Source organism: Pelophylax lessonae, assembly GCF_965119305.1.
Source record: "Pelophylax lessonae genome assembly, chromosome: 10".
In the NCBI taxonomy this organism is placed as follows: domain Eukaryota; kingdom Metazoa; phylum Chordata; class Amphibia; order Anura; family Ranidae; genus Pelophylax; species Pelophylax lessonae.
This window is the reverse complement of record NC_138777.1, coordinates 2579011-2595563: the sequence shown is the minus strand read 5'-3', so window position 1 is coordinate 2595563 and position 16553 is coordinate 2579011. Positions and strand designations below refer to the sequence as shown.

Here is a 16553-nt window from a genome sequence, read left to right as displayed (position 1 = left end):
TCACTGTCCCTCTGCACCATTATACACCCTTCACTGTCCCTCTCCACCATTATATACCCTTCACTGTCCCTCTTCACCATTATACACCCTCCACTGTCCCTCTCCACCATTATATACCCTTCACTGTCCCTTTCCCCAGTTATACACCCTTCACTGTCCCTCTCTCCAGTTATACACCCTTCACTGTCCCTCTCCCCAATTAGACATCCTTCACTGCCCCTCTTCACCATTATACATCCTCCACTGTCCCTCTTCACCAATATACACCCTCCACTGTCCCTCACCCAAATTATACACCCTTCACTGTCCCTCCCTACCATTATACACCCTTCACTGTCCCTCTCCCCAATTATACACCCTTCACTGTCCCTCCCTACCATTATACACCCTTTACTGCCCCTCTTCACCATTATACACCCTCCACTGTCCCTCTTCACCATTATACACCCTTCACTGTCCCTCGCCACCATTATACACCCTTAACTGTCCCTCTCCACCATTATACACCCTCCACTGTCCCTCTTCACCATTATACACCCTTCACTGTCCCTCTCCACCATTATACACCCTTCACTGTCCCTCTCTACCACTATACACCCTTCACTGTACCCTCTCTCCCATTATACACCCTTCACTGTACCCTCTCTCCCATTATACACCCTTCACTGTACCCTCTCCCCAATTATACACCCTTCACTGTCCCTCCCTACCATTATACACCTTTCACTGTCCCTCTCCCCAATTATACACCCTTCACTGTCCCTCCCTACAATTATACACCCTTTACTGCCCCTCTTCACCATTATACACCCTTCACTGTCCCTCTCCACCATTATACACCCTCCACTGTCCCTCTTCACCATTATACACCCTTCACTGTCCCTCTCCACCATTATACACCCTTCACTGTCCCTCTCTACCACTATACACCGTTCACTGTACCCTCTCTACCATTATACACCCTTCACTGTCCCTCTCTACCACTATACACCCTTCACTGTACCCTCTCTCCCATTATACACCCTTAACTGTCCCTCTCCACAATTATACTCTCTCCATTGTTCCTCTCCACCATTATACACCGTTCACTGTGCCTCTCCACCATTATACACCTTTCACTGTACCCTCTCTCCCATTATACACCCTTCACTGTCCCTCTCCACCATTATACACCCTCTACTGTCCCTCTCCACCATTATACACCTTTCACTGTGCCTCTCCACCATTATACACCTTTCACTGTCCCTCTCCACCATTATACACCTTTCACTGTCCCTCTCCACCATTATACACCCTTCACTGTGCCTCTCTCCCATTATACACCGTTCACTGTAAGCTTTTATAATGATATACCCTTGACTGTTTCTTTTCCTCATTATACCCCGTTCAGTACCCCTTTACCCCACTGTCAATAATATATTGTAAATATTCACAGCTATCACCCCTCTATTCCTCCCACACACTGTTCATTTGTTCCTTTCCCCCTTTGTTATCCTTCTACAATAACATTTCAATATCTTCTTCTATCCCTCTTCTAGTACCCTATTTCTGTTTCTCTTGTACCTGCCCCCAATATTTTAAGTATGATAGTAAATAAATTATTTCTATAGAGTTATAGTAAAATTAACAGTGAGGTGCTGTATGGAGATGTAATATACAGTCCATAGACTGCTATATATATAGAGTAAGATAGCCTGGTATGGAAGTATAGCAAAGTCTAGAGACCTGTATAGAGGTATAATGAGGTATGATGAGGTGTATAGAGTAGTACAGAGCGGTACCGATTGCTATAAAGTTCTTTATAGAAATACGATGGAGTATACAGACTAATACAGAGGTGTATAGACCTTTATAGAGGTATTATAAGGTGTATAGACTGATATATAGGCATGGAGAGGTGCATAGATTAGTATAGAGGTGTATAGGCTGATGTATATAGGTACAGAGAGGTGTATATACTGGTATATTGGTACAGTAAGGTGTATAGATTTGTGTACAGTGCATCCAGAAGTATTCACAGCGCTTCACTTTTTCCACATTTTCTTATGTTACAGCCTTATTCCGAGATGTATTTAATTCATAATTTTCCTCAAAATTCTACAAACAATCCCCCATAATGACAACGTGAAAGAAGTTTGTTTGAAATCTTTGCAAATTTATTAAGGATAAAAAATGAAAGAACTCCCATGTACATAAGTATTCACACCCTTTTGCTCAATACTTTGGTGAAGCTCCTTTGGCACCAATTACAGCCTCCAGTATTTCTGAGTATGATGCTACAAGCTTGGCACTCCTATTTTTGGGCAGTTTCTCCCATTCTTCTTTGCAGGACCTCTCAAGCTCCATCAGGTTGGATGGGGGAGGGTCGGTGCACAGCCATTTTCAGATCTCTCCAGAGATGTTCAATTGGGTTCAAGTCTGGGCTCTGGCTGGGCCACTCAAGGACATTCACAGAGTCGTCCCGTAGTCACTCCTTTGTTATCTTGGCTGTGTGTTTAGGGTCGTTGTCCTGTTGGAAGATGAACCTTCACCCCAGTCTGAGGTCCAGAGCGCTCTGGAGAAGGTTTTCATCAAGGATGTCTCTGTACATTGCTGCATTCATCTTTCCCTCCATCCTGACTAGTCTCCCAGTTCCTGCCACTGTAAAACATCTTCACACCATGATGCTGCCACCACCATGCTTCACAGTAGGGATGGTATTGGCCAGGTGATGAGCGGTGCCTGGTTTCCTCCAGACATGACGCTTGCCATTCAGGCCAAAGAGTTCAATCTTTGTTTCATCAGAGCAGAGAATTTTGTTTCTCATGGTCAGAGAGTTCTTCAGGTGCCTTTTGGTAAACTCCAGGTGGGCTGTCATGTGCCTTTTACTGAGGAGTGGCTTCCGTCTGGCCACTCCCATACAGGCCTGATTGGTGGAGGGCTGCAGAGATGGTTGTTCTTCTGGAAGGTTCTCCTCTCTCCACAGAGAAATGCTGGAGCTCTGTCAGAGTCACCATCGGGTTCTTGGTCACCTCCCTGACTAAGGCCCCCCTCCCCCGATCTCTCAGTTTGGCCGGGCGGCCGCTCTAGGAAGAGTCCTGGTGGTTCCAAACTTCTTCCATTTACAGATGATGGAGGCCACTGTGCTCATTGGGACCTTCAATGCTGCAGAAATGTTTCTGTACCCTTCCCCCGATCTGTGCCTCCATACAATCCTGTCTCCGAGGTCTACAGACAATTCCTTGGACTTCATGGCTTGGTTTGTGCTCTAACATGCACTATTACCTGTGGGACCTTATATAGACAGGTGTGTGCCTTTACAAATCATGTCCAATCAGCTGAATTTACCACAGGTGGACTCCAGTCAAGTTGTAGAAACATCTCAAGGATGATCAGTGGAAGCAGGATGCACCTGAGCTCAATTCTGAGTGTCATGGCAAAGGGTGTGAATACTTATGTACATGGGATTTTTTTTTTTTTTTTTTAATACATTTGCAAAGGTTCTGAATAAACGTCTTTCCCGTTGTCATTATGGGGGATGTTTGTAGAATTTTGAGGAAAATAATAAATTGAATCCATTTTGGAATAAAGCTGTAACATAACAAAATGTGGAAAAAGTGAAGCTCTGTGAATACTTTCCGGATACTCTGTATAAGTACAGTGAGGTGCATAGATTGGAATAGAGATGTTTAGTCTCATATATAGGTGAAGTGAAGTGTATAGATTAGTATACGGGCGTATAGCCTGATATGTAGGTACAGTGAGTTGTATAGATTGGTATATAGGTACAGTGAAGTATATAGATTAGTATAGAGCTGTATAGACTGATATTGTTAATAGATACAGTGAGGTGTGTAGTCTGGCATAAAGGTACAGTTAGATGTATAGAATGGCATAGAGGTGTGAATACTGGTCTATAGGTACTGAGAGAGGTATATAGACTGGTATATAGGTACAGAGAGGTATATACAGTAGACTGGTATATAGGTACAGAGAGGTATATACAGTAGACTGGTATATAGGTACAGAGAGGTATATACAGTAGACTGGTATATAGGTACAGTGAAGTTTATACTGTAGATTGGTACTGAAGTGTAATGAGGTGTGTAGACTGATATATCGGTAGAGTGAGGTGTATAAATTGTTATAGAGATGTAAAGACAGGTATAAGGGAACAGTGAGGTGAGTAGACTCATATATATAGGTGCAGTGAGGTGTATAGACTGGTATCTAGGTACAGTGAGGTATATTGATTGGTATTGAGGTATAGTGATGTATGTAGACTGATATATATATATATATATATATATATATATATATATATATATATATATATATATATATATATATACAGTGAGGTAGGTTAGTATAGAGGTGTATAGACTGATATATAGGTGCAGTAAGGTTTATAGACTGGTATATAGGTATAGGTGGTATATAGGTACAATGAGGTGCATAGAATGGTATAGAAAATTATAGACTTGTAAGGGGATATAGTAAGGTATATACAGTAGATTAGTACTGAGGTGCAGTAAAGTATGTAGATTGATATATATGTATATAGAGAGGTGTATAGACTGATATATAGGTGCAGTGAGGTGTATAGACTGGTATATAGGTACAGTGAGGTATATAGACTGGTATATGGGTGCAGTAAGGTTTAAAGACTGGTATATAGGTGCAGTGAGGTATATAGACTGGTATATAGGTGCAGTGAGGTATATAGACTGGTATCTAGGTACAGTGATGTATATTGATTGGTATTGAGGTGTAGTGGGGTATGTAGACTGATATAAAAGTACAGTGAAGTATATAGACTAGTATATAGATACAGTGAGGTGGGTTAGTATAGAGGTGTATAGACTGGTATATAGGTGCAGTAAGGTTTATAGACTGGTATATAGGTACAATGAGGTGCATAGACTGGTATAGAAAATGATAAAGGTATATACAGTAGATTAGTACTGAGATGCAGTAAAGTATGTAGATTGGTATATACGTATAGAGAGGTGTATAGACTGATATATAGGTGCAGTGAGGTGTATAGACTGATATATAGGTACAGTGAAGGGTACAGACTGGTATATAGGTATAGTGAGGGGTATGAACTGGTATATAGGTACAGAGAGGTATATAGACTGATATATATAGGTACAGAGAGGTATATAGACTGGTATATGGGTACAGAGAGGGGTATGGACTAGGTATATAATAGGTACAGTGATGGGTATGGACTGGTATATAGGTACAGTGAGTTGTATAGACTGGTATATAGGTTCAGTGAGTACTATGGACTAGTTATATAGGTACAATGAGGGGTAAGGACTTGTATATAGGTACAGCGAGGTCTATGGAATAGGTATATAGGTACAATGAGTACATGGCCTGGTATATAGGTACATAGAGGTATATAGACTGGTATATAGGTCTATTGATGTCTATGAAATAGGTATATAAGTACAGAAAGGTGTATAGACTGCTATATAGGTATAGTGAGGTATATAGACTGGTATATAGGTATAGAGAGGTCTATGGAATAGATATATAGGTACGATGAGTTATATAGACTGGCAAATAGGTATGGTGAGGGATATGGACAGGTATATATGTACAACGCGGGGCATGGATTGGTATATAGGCACAGTGAGTGATGTAGACTGGTATATAGGTACAGTGAGGAACATGGCCTGGTATATAGACTGGTATATAGGTACAGTGAGGTCTATGGAATAGGTATATAGGTACAGAGAGGTGTATATACTGGTATATAGGTATAGTGAGGTATATAGACTGGTATATATGTACAACATGGGGCATGGATTGGTATATAGGTACAGTGAGGAACATGGCCTGGTATATAAGTACAGAAAGGTATATAGACTGGTATATAGGTATAGCGAGGTCTATGGAATAGGTATATAGGTACAGAGAGGTCTATAGGTATAGTGAGGTATATAGGCTGGTATATAGGTACAGAGAGGTATATAGACTGGTATATAGGTATAGTGAGGTATATAGATGTATATCATGGTGTTGGTAGATGTGTAGACCAGTAGAGGTGGTTGGTCATTGATATATTGACCACCATAAAACTTTTGTAGATGGTTCTTGTGTTGCCCCTTCCCCACCCCCCACACCGGATGCACTCAGATTAGTCAGCGTTGCGATAAATCGCTGATGATCTGGCGATGGAGTCTGCAATGCAGTACGTTCTGCAGTAGATGTCGCTTTTAATAAAGGCCGTCCATTGAGTTTTTTTGTCTCCTACAACAACATCGAGTCATATTTTGGGAAGGGTGGAAGGGGGGGGGGGGGAGCGGTGTAAGCATAGGATAAATTATTAATGACTGGAGACTCTTCCCCTTTACTTTTCATTAACGTTTCTGTTTTTTTTTAGTTTTTTTTTTTTCAATGACATCAATGCAAATGCTTCTATCAGGGAGCGATGACTGGCAGGTTTTGTGAATGGAATTCTCAGTGACTGTGATGACGTCATTGGTCGTCCGGGGGGTCCAGACCCTGGTGAGGATTGGCTGGCGTTGGGCTGGGGTGGCCCCCATTGGCTGGCAGGCGGTCACAGGACGCCCACACACTCTCATGCAGTCGGCAGGTATATAAGAGCGCCCTTCTTCTCATTGGAGAGCATTGAGAGTGAAAATCGTAACTGCTCTAAAAGAGTCTCTCCCACTAGGAAACCGACAACTTACAATCATTGGCCAGGTAAGTGGATTGGAAGTTCTCCGACCCTTTCTATGACATTCCTCGCTCTTCCACCTTCTGTACGTAGATGGCTGACTCTAATCTTTGGCCACGGCCGTCATTTTTATTTTACATTAGCTTCTCCAGCAACATCTTAGATAACAGATGATAAATCGGATTGAAGGAACTGTCCGTATGTAGAATAAATTCTGCCGTCTCGGAGCTAGAAGTCTCACCTGGGGAATCTTGTGGGACTACAGTTCTGTTCCCTTGGCTCTTGGGCTCCTGAGGAACTAAAACTCCCAGCATGCCCAGGAGCCTTCATTTAAATGTATTTTGGCAGCTTCAGTATGTAACGGGGACAAGAAATTGTCATTGCCTGCTAAGGTTAATTTGAAGGTCTCCCAGGATGGTGAGGAACTATAAGTCCCAGTATGGCGGCAGGCTCTGTAAGCTTAAACTTATATTAATTGGAGGAAAGGAATGTCAGGATAAATCCTTTTACCATGTTAGCTATGAGTCCCTTATTTCCAGATTTTACAATTTTAAAATTTTCACGTGAATTACAAATTTCGCCCCCCATGTAGCGTTCAGAACTACAACTCCCAGCGTGTTCAAAGCCTGACAGCTACAGGTTAAATCTTTCCAGCAGCTTCAATATGTAACGATTATAAAAAAGGTTTCAGTGCATCGCAATTTTCATTTCATCGAACACAGCGCTCCAGCCTCTAATAAGATTTTCTAATAAGGTGGTGTGAGGGCTGCGAGAGCCGGAGACGGCGACTTGCGAGTGTAATTTGTGGCAGTCGCTGGAAAGCTTTCAGGAGATTATGGTGGAGAGGTCCATGGAAGGGGGGGGGGGGAATTAATGATGATGGCATTGCTGGCAGCCGGCCAAAACTTTCCCTTTAAATCTTCCTGGACAGGACATGATGGTTCTCCTGAAGGTCTCCTCCCTCGTCGCAGTCCTGGGCTTGGTGGTCAGCCAGATGTCCTGCACACAAGCAGCGCCAGTCAGGTAAGAGGGTGGCGTCCGCCTGGGGGATGTCAGGTATTGGGCTGTGCGACTGCGGCGGGGGCGCTCGCCCCCTCTTCCTCTGACATTCGCTCTCTTCTCTCCCCATGAAGACCGGGCTTGGACTCCTTAACAGACCGGGTCACCATCAGCGACTACGAGGCACGGCGGTTACTCAACGCTTTGGTCAAAGAATTCGTACAGATGACAGCAGAGGAGATGGAGCAGGGGGGCGACGGGAACAAGTAAGTGAACCCTACGGGGGGGAAATTTAATTTTCTCTCATGGACAATATACTGATACAGGATTTATTCTGGGTGAGTCTGTACAGTGCAGAGTACATTATAGAACCCAAATATATAGATATAGTGAGTGTACAGTGCAGAGTACATTATAGAACCCAAATATATAGATATAGTGAGTGTACAGTGCAGTGTGCAATGTATATATAGGGGGAGTCTATACAGTACAGAGTACATAATATTACCCCTATATATAGATTGGACGAGTCTGTACAGTGCAGAGTACAATATAGAACCCAAATATATAGATATAGTGAGTGTACAGTGCAGAGTGCAATGTATATAGAGTGACACTATACAGCACAGAGTACATTATATTACCCCTATATATAGATTGGATGAGTCTGTACAGTGCAGAGTACATTATAGAACCCAAATATAGATATAGTGAGTGTACAGTGCAGTGTGCAATGTATATATAGGGGGAGTCTATACAGTACAGAGTACATTATATTACCCCTATATATAGATTGGATGAGTCTGTACAGTGCAGAGCACAATATAGACCCCAAATAGATAGAGTGAGAGTACAATGTATATAGGGTGAGACTATACAGAACAGAGTACATTATATTACCCCTATATATAGATAGGACGATTCTGTACAGTGCAGAGTACAATATATAACACAAATATATAGATAGAGTAAGTGTACAGTGCAGTGTACAATATATATATATAGTGAGTTTAAACAGTACAGAGTACATTATATTACCCCTATATATATAGATTAGATGAGTCTGTACAGTGCAGAGTACAATAAAGAACCCACAAATATTGATAGGGTGAGTGTACAGTGCAGAGTACAATATATATATATATAGGTATATATGGTGAGTATATACAGTACAGGGTACCCTATATTACGCCCATATATAGATGAGATGAGTATTTACAGCACAGAGTACAATATAAACCCCAAATATATAGATAGAGTGAGTGTACAGTGCTGTGCACAATATAACACCTGTATATATAGATTGGACGAGTCTGTGCAGTGAGCCTTACAGAGTGCAATGTGATACCTTTATATGTAGATAGGGTGAGTCTGTACAGTGCAGAGTATATTATTGAACCGTATGTACACATTTCATGAGTCTGTAAAATTGGATTTCTCATCTATCATCTCCCCCATACTATGGACTCTATACTGCTGAATCATATAGGATTTATTCTGGGTGAGTCTGCGCAGTGCAGAGTACATTGATGTACCTCGTTATAACTGAGAATATGTCTGTGTCTATCTGTCTCTTCTGTGTACATTCTCCTGTCCTCAGTACTCCCATTCTCCTCTCCTCAGTACTCCCATCCTCCTCTCCTCAGTACTCCCATTCTCCTGTCCTCAGTACTCCCATCCTCCTGTCCTCAGTACTCCCATCCTCCTGTCCTCAGTACTCCCATCCTCCTCTCCTCAGTACTCCCATTCTCCTGTCCTCAGTACTCCCATCCTCCTGTCCTCAGTACTCCCATCCTCCTGTCCTCAGTACTCCCATCCTCCTCTCCTCAGTACTCCCATCCTCCTCTCCTCAGTACTCCCATCCTCCTGTCCTCAGTACTCCCATTCTCCTTTTCCCAATACTCCCATTCTCCTCTTCCCAATACTCCCATTCTCCAGTTCTCACTACCCCCACTCTCCTGTCCCCTATACTCTCATTCCCCTCTCCTCAATACTCCTATTCTCCAGTCCTCAGTACTCCCATTATCAAATCCTCAGTACTCTCATCCTCCTGTCTTCAGTATTCTCATTCTCCTGTTCTTATTACTCTCATTCTCCTCTCGTCGGTATTCCCATCCTCCGGTCCTCAGTACTCATTCTCCTGTCTTTAATACTTTAGTCTTTGGTCCTTAATACCCCATTCTCCTCTTCCCAATACTTCCATTCTCCTCTCCTCAGTACTCCCATTCTCCTCTCCTCAATACTCCCATTCTCCTTTTTTCAGTACTCCCATTCTCCTTTCCTCAGTACTCCCATTCTCCTCTTTCCAATACTCCCATTCTCTTTTCCTCAATACTCCCATTCTCCTTTCTTCAGTACTCCCATTCTCCTTTCCTCAGTACTCCCATTCTCCTTTCCTCAGTACTCCCATTCTCCTTTCTTCAGTACTCCCATTCTCCTTTCCTCAGTACTCCCATTCTCCTCTCCTCAATACTCCCATTCTCCTTTCCTCAGTACTCTCATTCTCCTCTCCTCAATACTCCCATCCTCCTCTCCTCAGTACTCCCATTCTCCTCTCCTCGATACTTCCATTCACCTCTCCTCAGTACTCTCATTCTCCGGTCCTCAGTACTTTCATTCCCCCATCCTCAGTGTTCACCACCTTGGGTGGGCTGTGTATTACCCAGCTCAGCACAGCGCCCCCCGGTGGCCGCTCACCTCCCAGTATAATTCAGTGTATTAGTGCAGACAGTACCAGAGATAGGAAGTTCTGCCCGGCATGTTGTTGCACAGAAAGCTCTTTGGGCTCTTCACAGATCCTCTATAGAATTTCTGACAATGTCCCAGCACTGCTTCCCACGGCACCATAATGGACTGCCATCAGATCGGTGAATGATCCATTCTGATTGGTTGCCGCACTTTCTGCACTTTTTCATCCTCCTGTCTGTTTGTCCATTGTTCTGCGGCTTTCCGCAGATCCATTAACTCCTTCACTGCCATAGGTGTATATCAGGGGGTTTCATTGTGTTTTAGAAAGGGAGAAAGTGACACCTCCCACCTCCCGCCACCCCTGGGAGGACAGATTGGATGATGTAAGGGTGAGGTAGGTTTTTTTTATCCCAGAGGAAGGCCTGGGGATGGGAGGGATGGGGATTGGGGGGGTCCTTGTGGGGTCCTACACTGTGTTTTGCATGATGGCTGGTGTGTCTGCAGTAAGAACATTAATAACAGCTGGGCGTTTACAACTGAGCGGTGACTTCATTCTCTGAGCGCACTGATCAGTGGATGCATGCCCTGCATTAAAATAACCCTCCCCCCCTGCAGCCAGCACTACTGCATGACGAAGCCAAAGCAGCATGCCAGCAGCTAGGACTGCGCCCCCCCCCCCCCCAGTGCTGCCAGCAAGGCATGGGCACCACTCACAATGAGCAGCATGACACACTAACAGGGCGAGAGCCAAGTCGTGTTTGGGCCTGGCATGGTCGGAGAATGTTGGGGTGCAAGTTGCATGAGGACGCATGTGTGTGGCAATCTTATTCTTTTTTTTGTTGTTGTTTTTAGTTTTGGTCTGTTTTTTGGTTTTTGGCATGTTCTTCTCTTCTGTTTCCCCCTTGCAGCTTGGATAACAGGCCCATGTTCAAACGTTGCTCGGGCCTCAGCACGTGCGCGCTGACGAAACTGTCTCACGATTTTCACAAATTAAACTCTTACATTCGCACCGACGTGGGCGCCAGGACTCCCGGCAAGAAGAGGAGTGTCCTGGGTGCCATGGACAATGAAAACTATTATGGCGACCAGCTTGACATTAATAACTAGGAGTCTTCAGTGGCACGATGCATGCGGGGCTCATGTGTAGACAAGTGACTTATAGCAAATGGGCAGGGTACCCCAGCTGGATCTGAAATGCCCAAGACCCCTCCCCCCCTCCTCCCCATGAGATAGACACAATAAGTAGCACCCCCTTATCCCCATCCCCAAACACAAGCACACTGTGTTACCAAATGATTTATTTTACCAAAAATATCACATAGAAAAAAAAAAGCTATTTGTCCCTTTTTTTTTTCCATCATTGCTTCTACGATGTACAATAAAGTCATCTTCTATCCTGGCCATGCACTTAATTAATAAACCTATTTTTCTACGAGGTTAAGTATTGTCGTTTTAATTAGGTTCGTGGAAGGAGTCCCTATTAATTTATTCTTGTTTTGTTACTGACATCAGTCTGCCGTATAACTGCATTAGATGATTTCTCGCTAATATCTGCATGAGTTACTTCATTGCTAGAAATGCTGACTTGCATGTGACTTTGCATGTGACCGTTTCAGGTAAGAAAACCCTTTTTGTTTTAAATTCCGGCACAGAGAGAGAGAATTATTTTATTTAATTACATTTTAATAATATTTTTTAAATGTATTTTAATTTTGTTAGGAAAGATTTTAGATTTGTGTATTTTATATTATAATTTTTTTTGTCTAAAAAAATGTTATATTTTATTTGTGTTCTAATTAGAGATACAAACAGTTTAAGTAAATTAGGGGCCACAAAATTACATCCAAATTATGTATTTTTGTATTACATAAAAATGTCTTTTTTTAGACATAACCAAGATGCAATAGCTGAGACTATAAAGTCCATGGGGTAGATTTACTAAAACTGGAGAATGCAAAATCTGGTGCCGCTCTGCATAGAAACCAAACAGGATTTATTGTCAAAGCTTAATTAAACAAACTGAATTTAAAAGTTGATTGGCTACCATGCACAGCCGCACCAGATTCTGAGCGCTCCAGTTTTAGGATTTTTCCCCCACATTAGTATTATTTTTTTTTTTGTGAAACAGTATTTTAATTTTGCGATATTATTATAAATATATATTGAATATTTTTCTTGCAAGGAGTTATCTACAAAAAGTCAAATATAAAAAGTTTCTAAATGTGCTTTAGGGAGGTTCATTTTGTAAGGTGAAGATTATTATTAATATTTAATCTCTATATATAGAGATAATATATATATATATATATATATATATATATATATTTATATAAATTACAATATAATAATATATTATAATAATATATTAATAATATTTTATATATATATATATATATATATATATATAAATAATGTGACAATTATAGTTATTTAGTAACAGTTGTTATTGATAATAATAATTAAATGTATATACACATATATATATTTATATAATTAAATTAATATTATTATCAATTTCATATAAATATTTATATGTGTGTGTGTATATATATATATATATATATATATATATATATATATATATATATATATATATATATGCACAAATATAAATATAAATAATATATATATATATATATATATATATACATATGAATGAAATCAAATTATTATTATCAATAATATCTATATATATATATGAAAATAATATTAATAATTTATATATATATATATAAAGATATATATATATATATATATATATATATATATATAAAGATATATATATGTATACATTTTAATATATATATATATATATATATATATATATATAAATAAATACATTTTATATATATATATATATATATATATATATATATATATATATATATAAATTATTGATTATATATATATAAATATATATATATATATATATATATAATTAATTTTTAAATTATTATTATCATTATTGGTTATATATATATATATATATATATACATATATATGTATATATATATATTTTTAAATTTATCTAAATAATAATTATTTTTACTCAGTGTCGTGTTTGTTGTATTAGGTATTTGATAGTCATTGCATATTAATGTTAGTTCTGTCCTGTAATTATTCTTTTTCACCTACAGCGTGACAGCCCAGAAACGAGCGTGCAACACAGCCACTTGCGTCACCCACCGCCTGGCCGACTTTCTCAGCAGGTCAGGAGGAATGGCAAAGAACAACTTTGTACCCACCAACGTCGGCTCCAAGGCTTTTGGCAGGCGAAGACGAAGCGTTCAGGTCTAAACTTAGCAATGACATCAGGAATATGGTAATTGTTTGGCGGCCTGCGGTACCTCTCTCCCTCCGTCCTCAGAAACCTTTTTTTTTTGGGTCCTTGGTAGCTCCTTTGAAAACTTCACTGAGAAATAATCTCTGGAAATAACAGCGATCTTTTATTATCAGCCCTAAAAACAACAGCAGCACTTTGCTTAAAAAAACCAACAATGTAACAAATATAGTTATTTATTTATTTTGTAGCAGTTGTCTGTCCTTGGGTGAAAATCCAGCACTTAAGAATTAAGTGTTGCAATTAGCAGACTACCCATCATGAAGTCTGAATCCCCCGGAGATGGCTGTAAATCCCAGATGGGAAAAACAATTTGGGTTTCCCAGATGTAGTTCAACACAGCAACAGACAGACATGCTGCATTTCCATTACAGGGTAACAGAGAGAAAAGAAGAGTGTCACCAAGGACTGGAATAGTTTCAGTATTAATTAATTAATTTATTTATTTTTTTCATTTAGAGGATGCGAGATTAACTATAACAATATTATTATTATTAGCATTAATAATAATAATAATTATTAATAATGTGTTGCTAATTAATAATGGAAATATTAATTATTATTATTATTATACAGGATTTATATAGCGCCGACAGTTTGCTCAGCGCTTTACAATATGAGGGAAGACAATACAGTTACAATACAATTCAATACAGGAGGATTTAGAGGGCCCTGCTCGTTAGAGCTTACAATCTAGAAGGGGGGGTCAATTATTAAAAATTACAATATTATTAATATAATATTAATATTTTGGTGACCATAATTTTCTTCAGCATTGGCCTGGTGATTTGTAGTGTGGGAAACTGTAGAATAATGAATTCTTCACTTACAAAAAAAAAAAATGAAATTGACCCAAAAAGTCATCATCTGTGAGGCTGAACAATGAGCTGCAACATTGAAACTGATTCCTCTTTGAGCAAATCCAGCTTGTGAGCGAGTAATAAGGATACCGGTGCTTCTGCTACATGTAAAAGGAGCTCAGACTAATAAAAGATTATTTTGAAAATAAAAATATTAGTTTTAAATATTATTATTATTATTATTATTATTATTATTATTATCAATAATAATTATTAATAATGTATTACTAATTAATAGTGCAAATAATAATTATTAATATTGCAATATTATTAATATAATATTAATATTTTGGTGAACATAATTTTCTTCAGCATTGGCCTGGTAATTTGTAGTGTGGGAAACTGTAGAATAATGAACTTTTCACTTACAAAAAAAATATTAAATTGACCCAAAAATTCTGTGAGGCTGAACAATGAGCTGCAACATTGAAACGGATTCCTCTTTGAGCACATCCAGCTTGTGAGCGAGTAATAAGGATACCGGTGCTTCTGCTACATGTAAAAGGAGCTCAGAATAATAAAAGATTATTTTGAAAATAAAAATATTAGTATTAAATATTATTATTATTATTAATAAAAATAATACTAATAATTATGATGATGATGATGATTATTATTATTATTATTATTATTATTATTATTATTATTACTATTATATGGTTGTATTATTATTATTATTATTTTTTCTTTGTGTGGGATTAGAAAGCCATAACAGCAACTGTGTGATATTAATGGAAGAGCATGTAGGAGGGTCTGCTAAGAGATTTATGTAATCAATTTGAAAAGGAAATATTAATATAAAATAATAATAACAAGAACATATAATAATATAAGGTTGTTTGTTTTTTTTTTTTGTGGAGGATTAGGAAGCCATCACAGCAGCTTTGTGGATATAAATGGAGGAACATGTAGTAGGGGCCACTGAGATTTAATTATTTTGAAAAGAAATTATTAATATTAATAACATATAATAATAATAATAATATTATTATATAGTTTTTTTTTTTTTTGTGGAGGATTAGCAAGCCACCACAGCAGCTTTGTGGATACAAATGGAGGAGCAAGTAGGAGGGGCCACTAAGATTTAATTATTTTGAAAAATAAATTATTAATATTAATAACATATAATAATAATATTATTATATAGTTTTGTTTGTTTTTTGTGGAGGATTAGGAATCCACCACAGCAGCTGTGTGGATATAAATGGAGGAACATGTAGGAGAGTCCACTGAGAGAATTAATCAATCCATTTGTGACCTATAAAAGGGGGCGGGACTCTGACACCACAGACAATTTATAGGCTACAGAAAATAAAAAATTCGACCTGCAATGACCTATATAAAAGACTATGAAATGAGCATTCTTCTATTTTAATAGAAGAAAATGGTTCACAAATGAATCTTAATATATATATTTAAAGCTGTATAAATAAATAATTTTTAAATTTCTTTTTCAGATTGCCATGAAAATGACAACGTCAACTTTCTTCCAGACACATCAAGAAGGCCAAATTTAAACCATTTGCATCTTACAAGACCAATTCATGTTTATTTATTTATTTATTTATTTAAAATGATTAACGTATTATTTTTATTTTTTGATTTAACATTGCTAATGCACTTCTGTTTTTTATTTATTGTAAAAAAGAGGTATTTATTACAATAAAAAGATCTATTCTTTTTATATTATATTTCAAAATAAAATGTGACGGCATCCCCTGATTCTTTATATTCCTCGCACCGCGACTTTGCAGTTCTTGGGGTGCAATGTAAGAGGGACGCCTCAGGTATGGGGGAGGGGGGGGGTGATGATGAGCTGGAGTTGGTGTGCCGTGCCTTGATGTAAAACTGTTGGACTGACATGATTGTACAGTATGTTATAGAAAAAAACAAAAAAACATAAAAATTTACCATTGTATCTATTGTGAATTTCAGCAAGATTAAAAAAAGTATTTTAGATACACCCTGATTTTTCATGGCTTTTCTTTGCTT

General features: G+C 38.7%; 1 protein-coding gene across 2 annotated transcripts; it reads left to right on the top strand.

Annotated features, from left to right (window-relative positions):
• Window positions 1-6436: 6436 nt before the first annotated feature.
• Window positions 6437-16300, top strand: CALCB (calcitonin related polypeptide beta). 2 transcript variants are annotated; one of them, XM_082270649.1, is made up of 5 exons: window positions 6532-6699; window positions 7605-7696; window positions 7807-7938; window positions 13499-13683; window positions 16019-16300. In XM_082270649.1, the coding sequence occupies exons 2-4, from the start codon at window positions 7608-7610 to the stop codon at window positions 13656-13658; spliced, it is 381 nt and encodes a 126-aa protein (XP_082126775.1). In that variant the 5' UTR covers window positions 6532-6699; window positions 7605-7607; the 3' UTR covers window positions 13659-13683; window positions 16019-16300. The 2 variants fall into 2 exon arrangements, with proteins under 2 accessions (XP_082126774.1, XP_082126775.1); XM_082270648.1 differs by lacking the exons at window positions 13499-13683; window positions 16019-16300 and adding an exon at window positions 11269-11999 and having other exon boundaries at window positions 6437-6699.
• The last annotated feature ends 253 nt before the right edge of the window (window positions 16301-16553 follow it).

Bases quoted from the DNA above. Each gene is read 5' to 3' on its own strand.
- CALCB (XM_082270648.1), top strand. From the start codon at position 7,608: ATGATGGTTCTCCTGAAGGTCTCCTCCCTCGTCGCAGTCCTGGGCTTG. The intron at 7,697-7,806 runs GTAAGAGGGTGG...CTCCCCATGAAG, and splicing joins ACACAAGCAGCGCCAGTCAG to ACCGGGCTTGGACTCCTTAA. The intron at 7,939-11,268 runs GTAAGTGAACCC...TCCCCCTTGCAG, and splicing joins CAGGGGGGCGACGGGAACAA to CTTGGATAACAGGCCCATGT.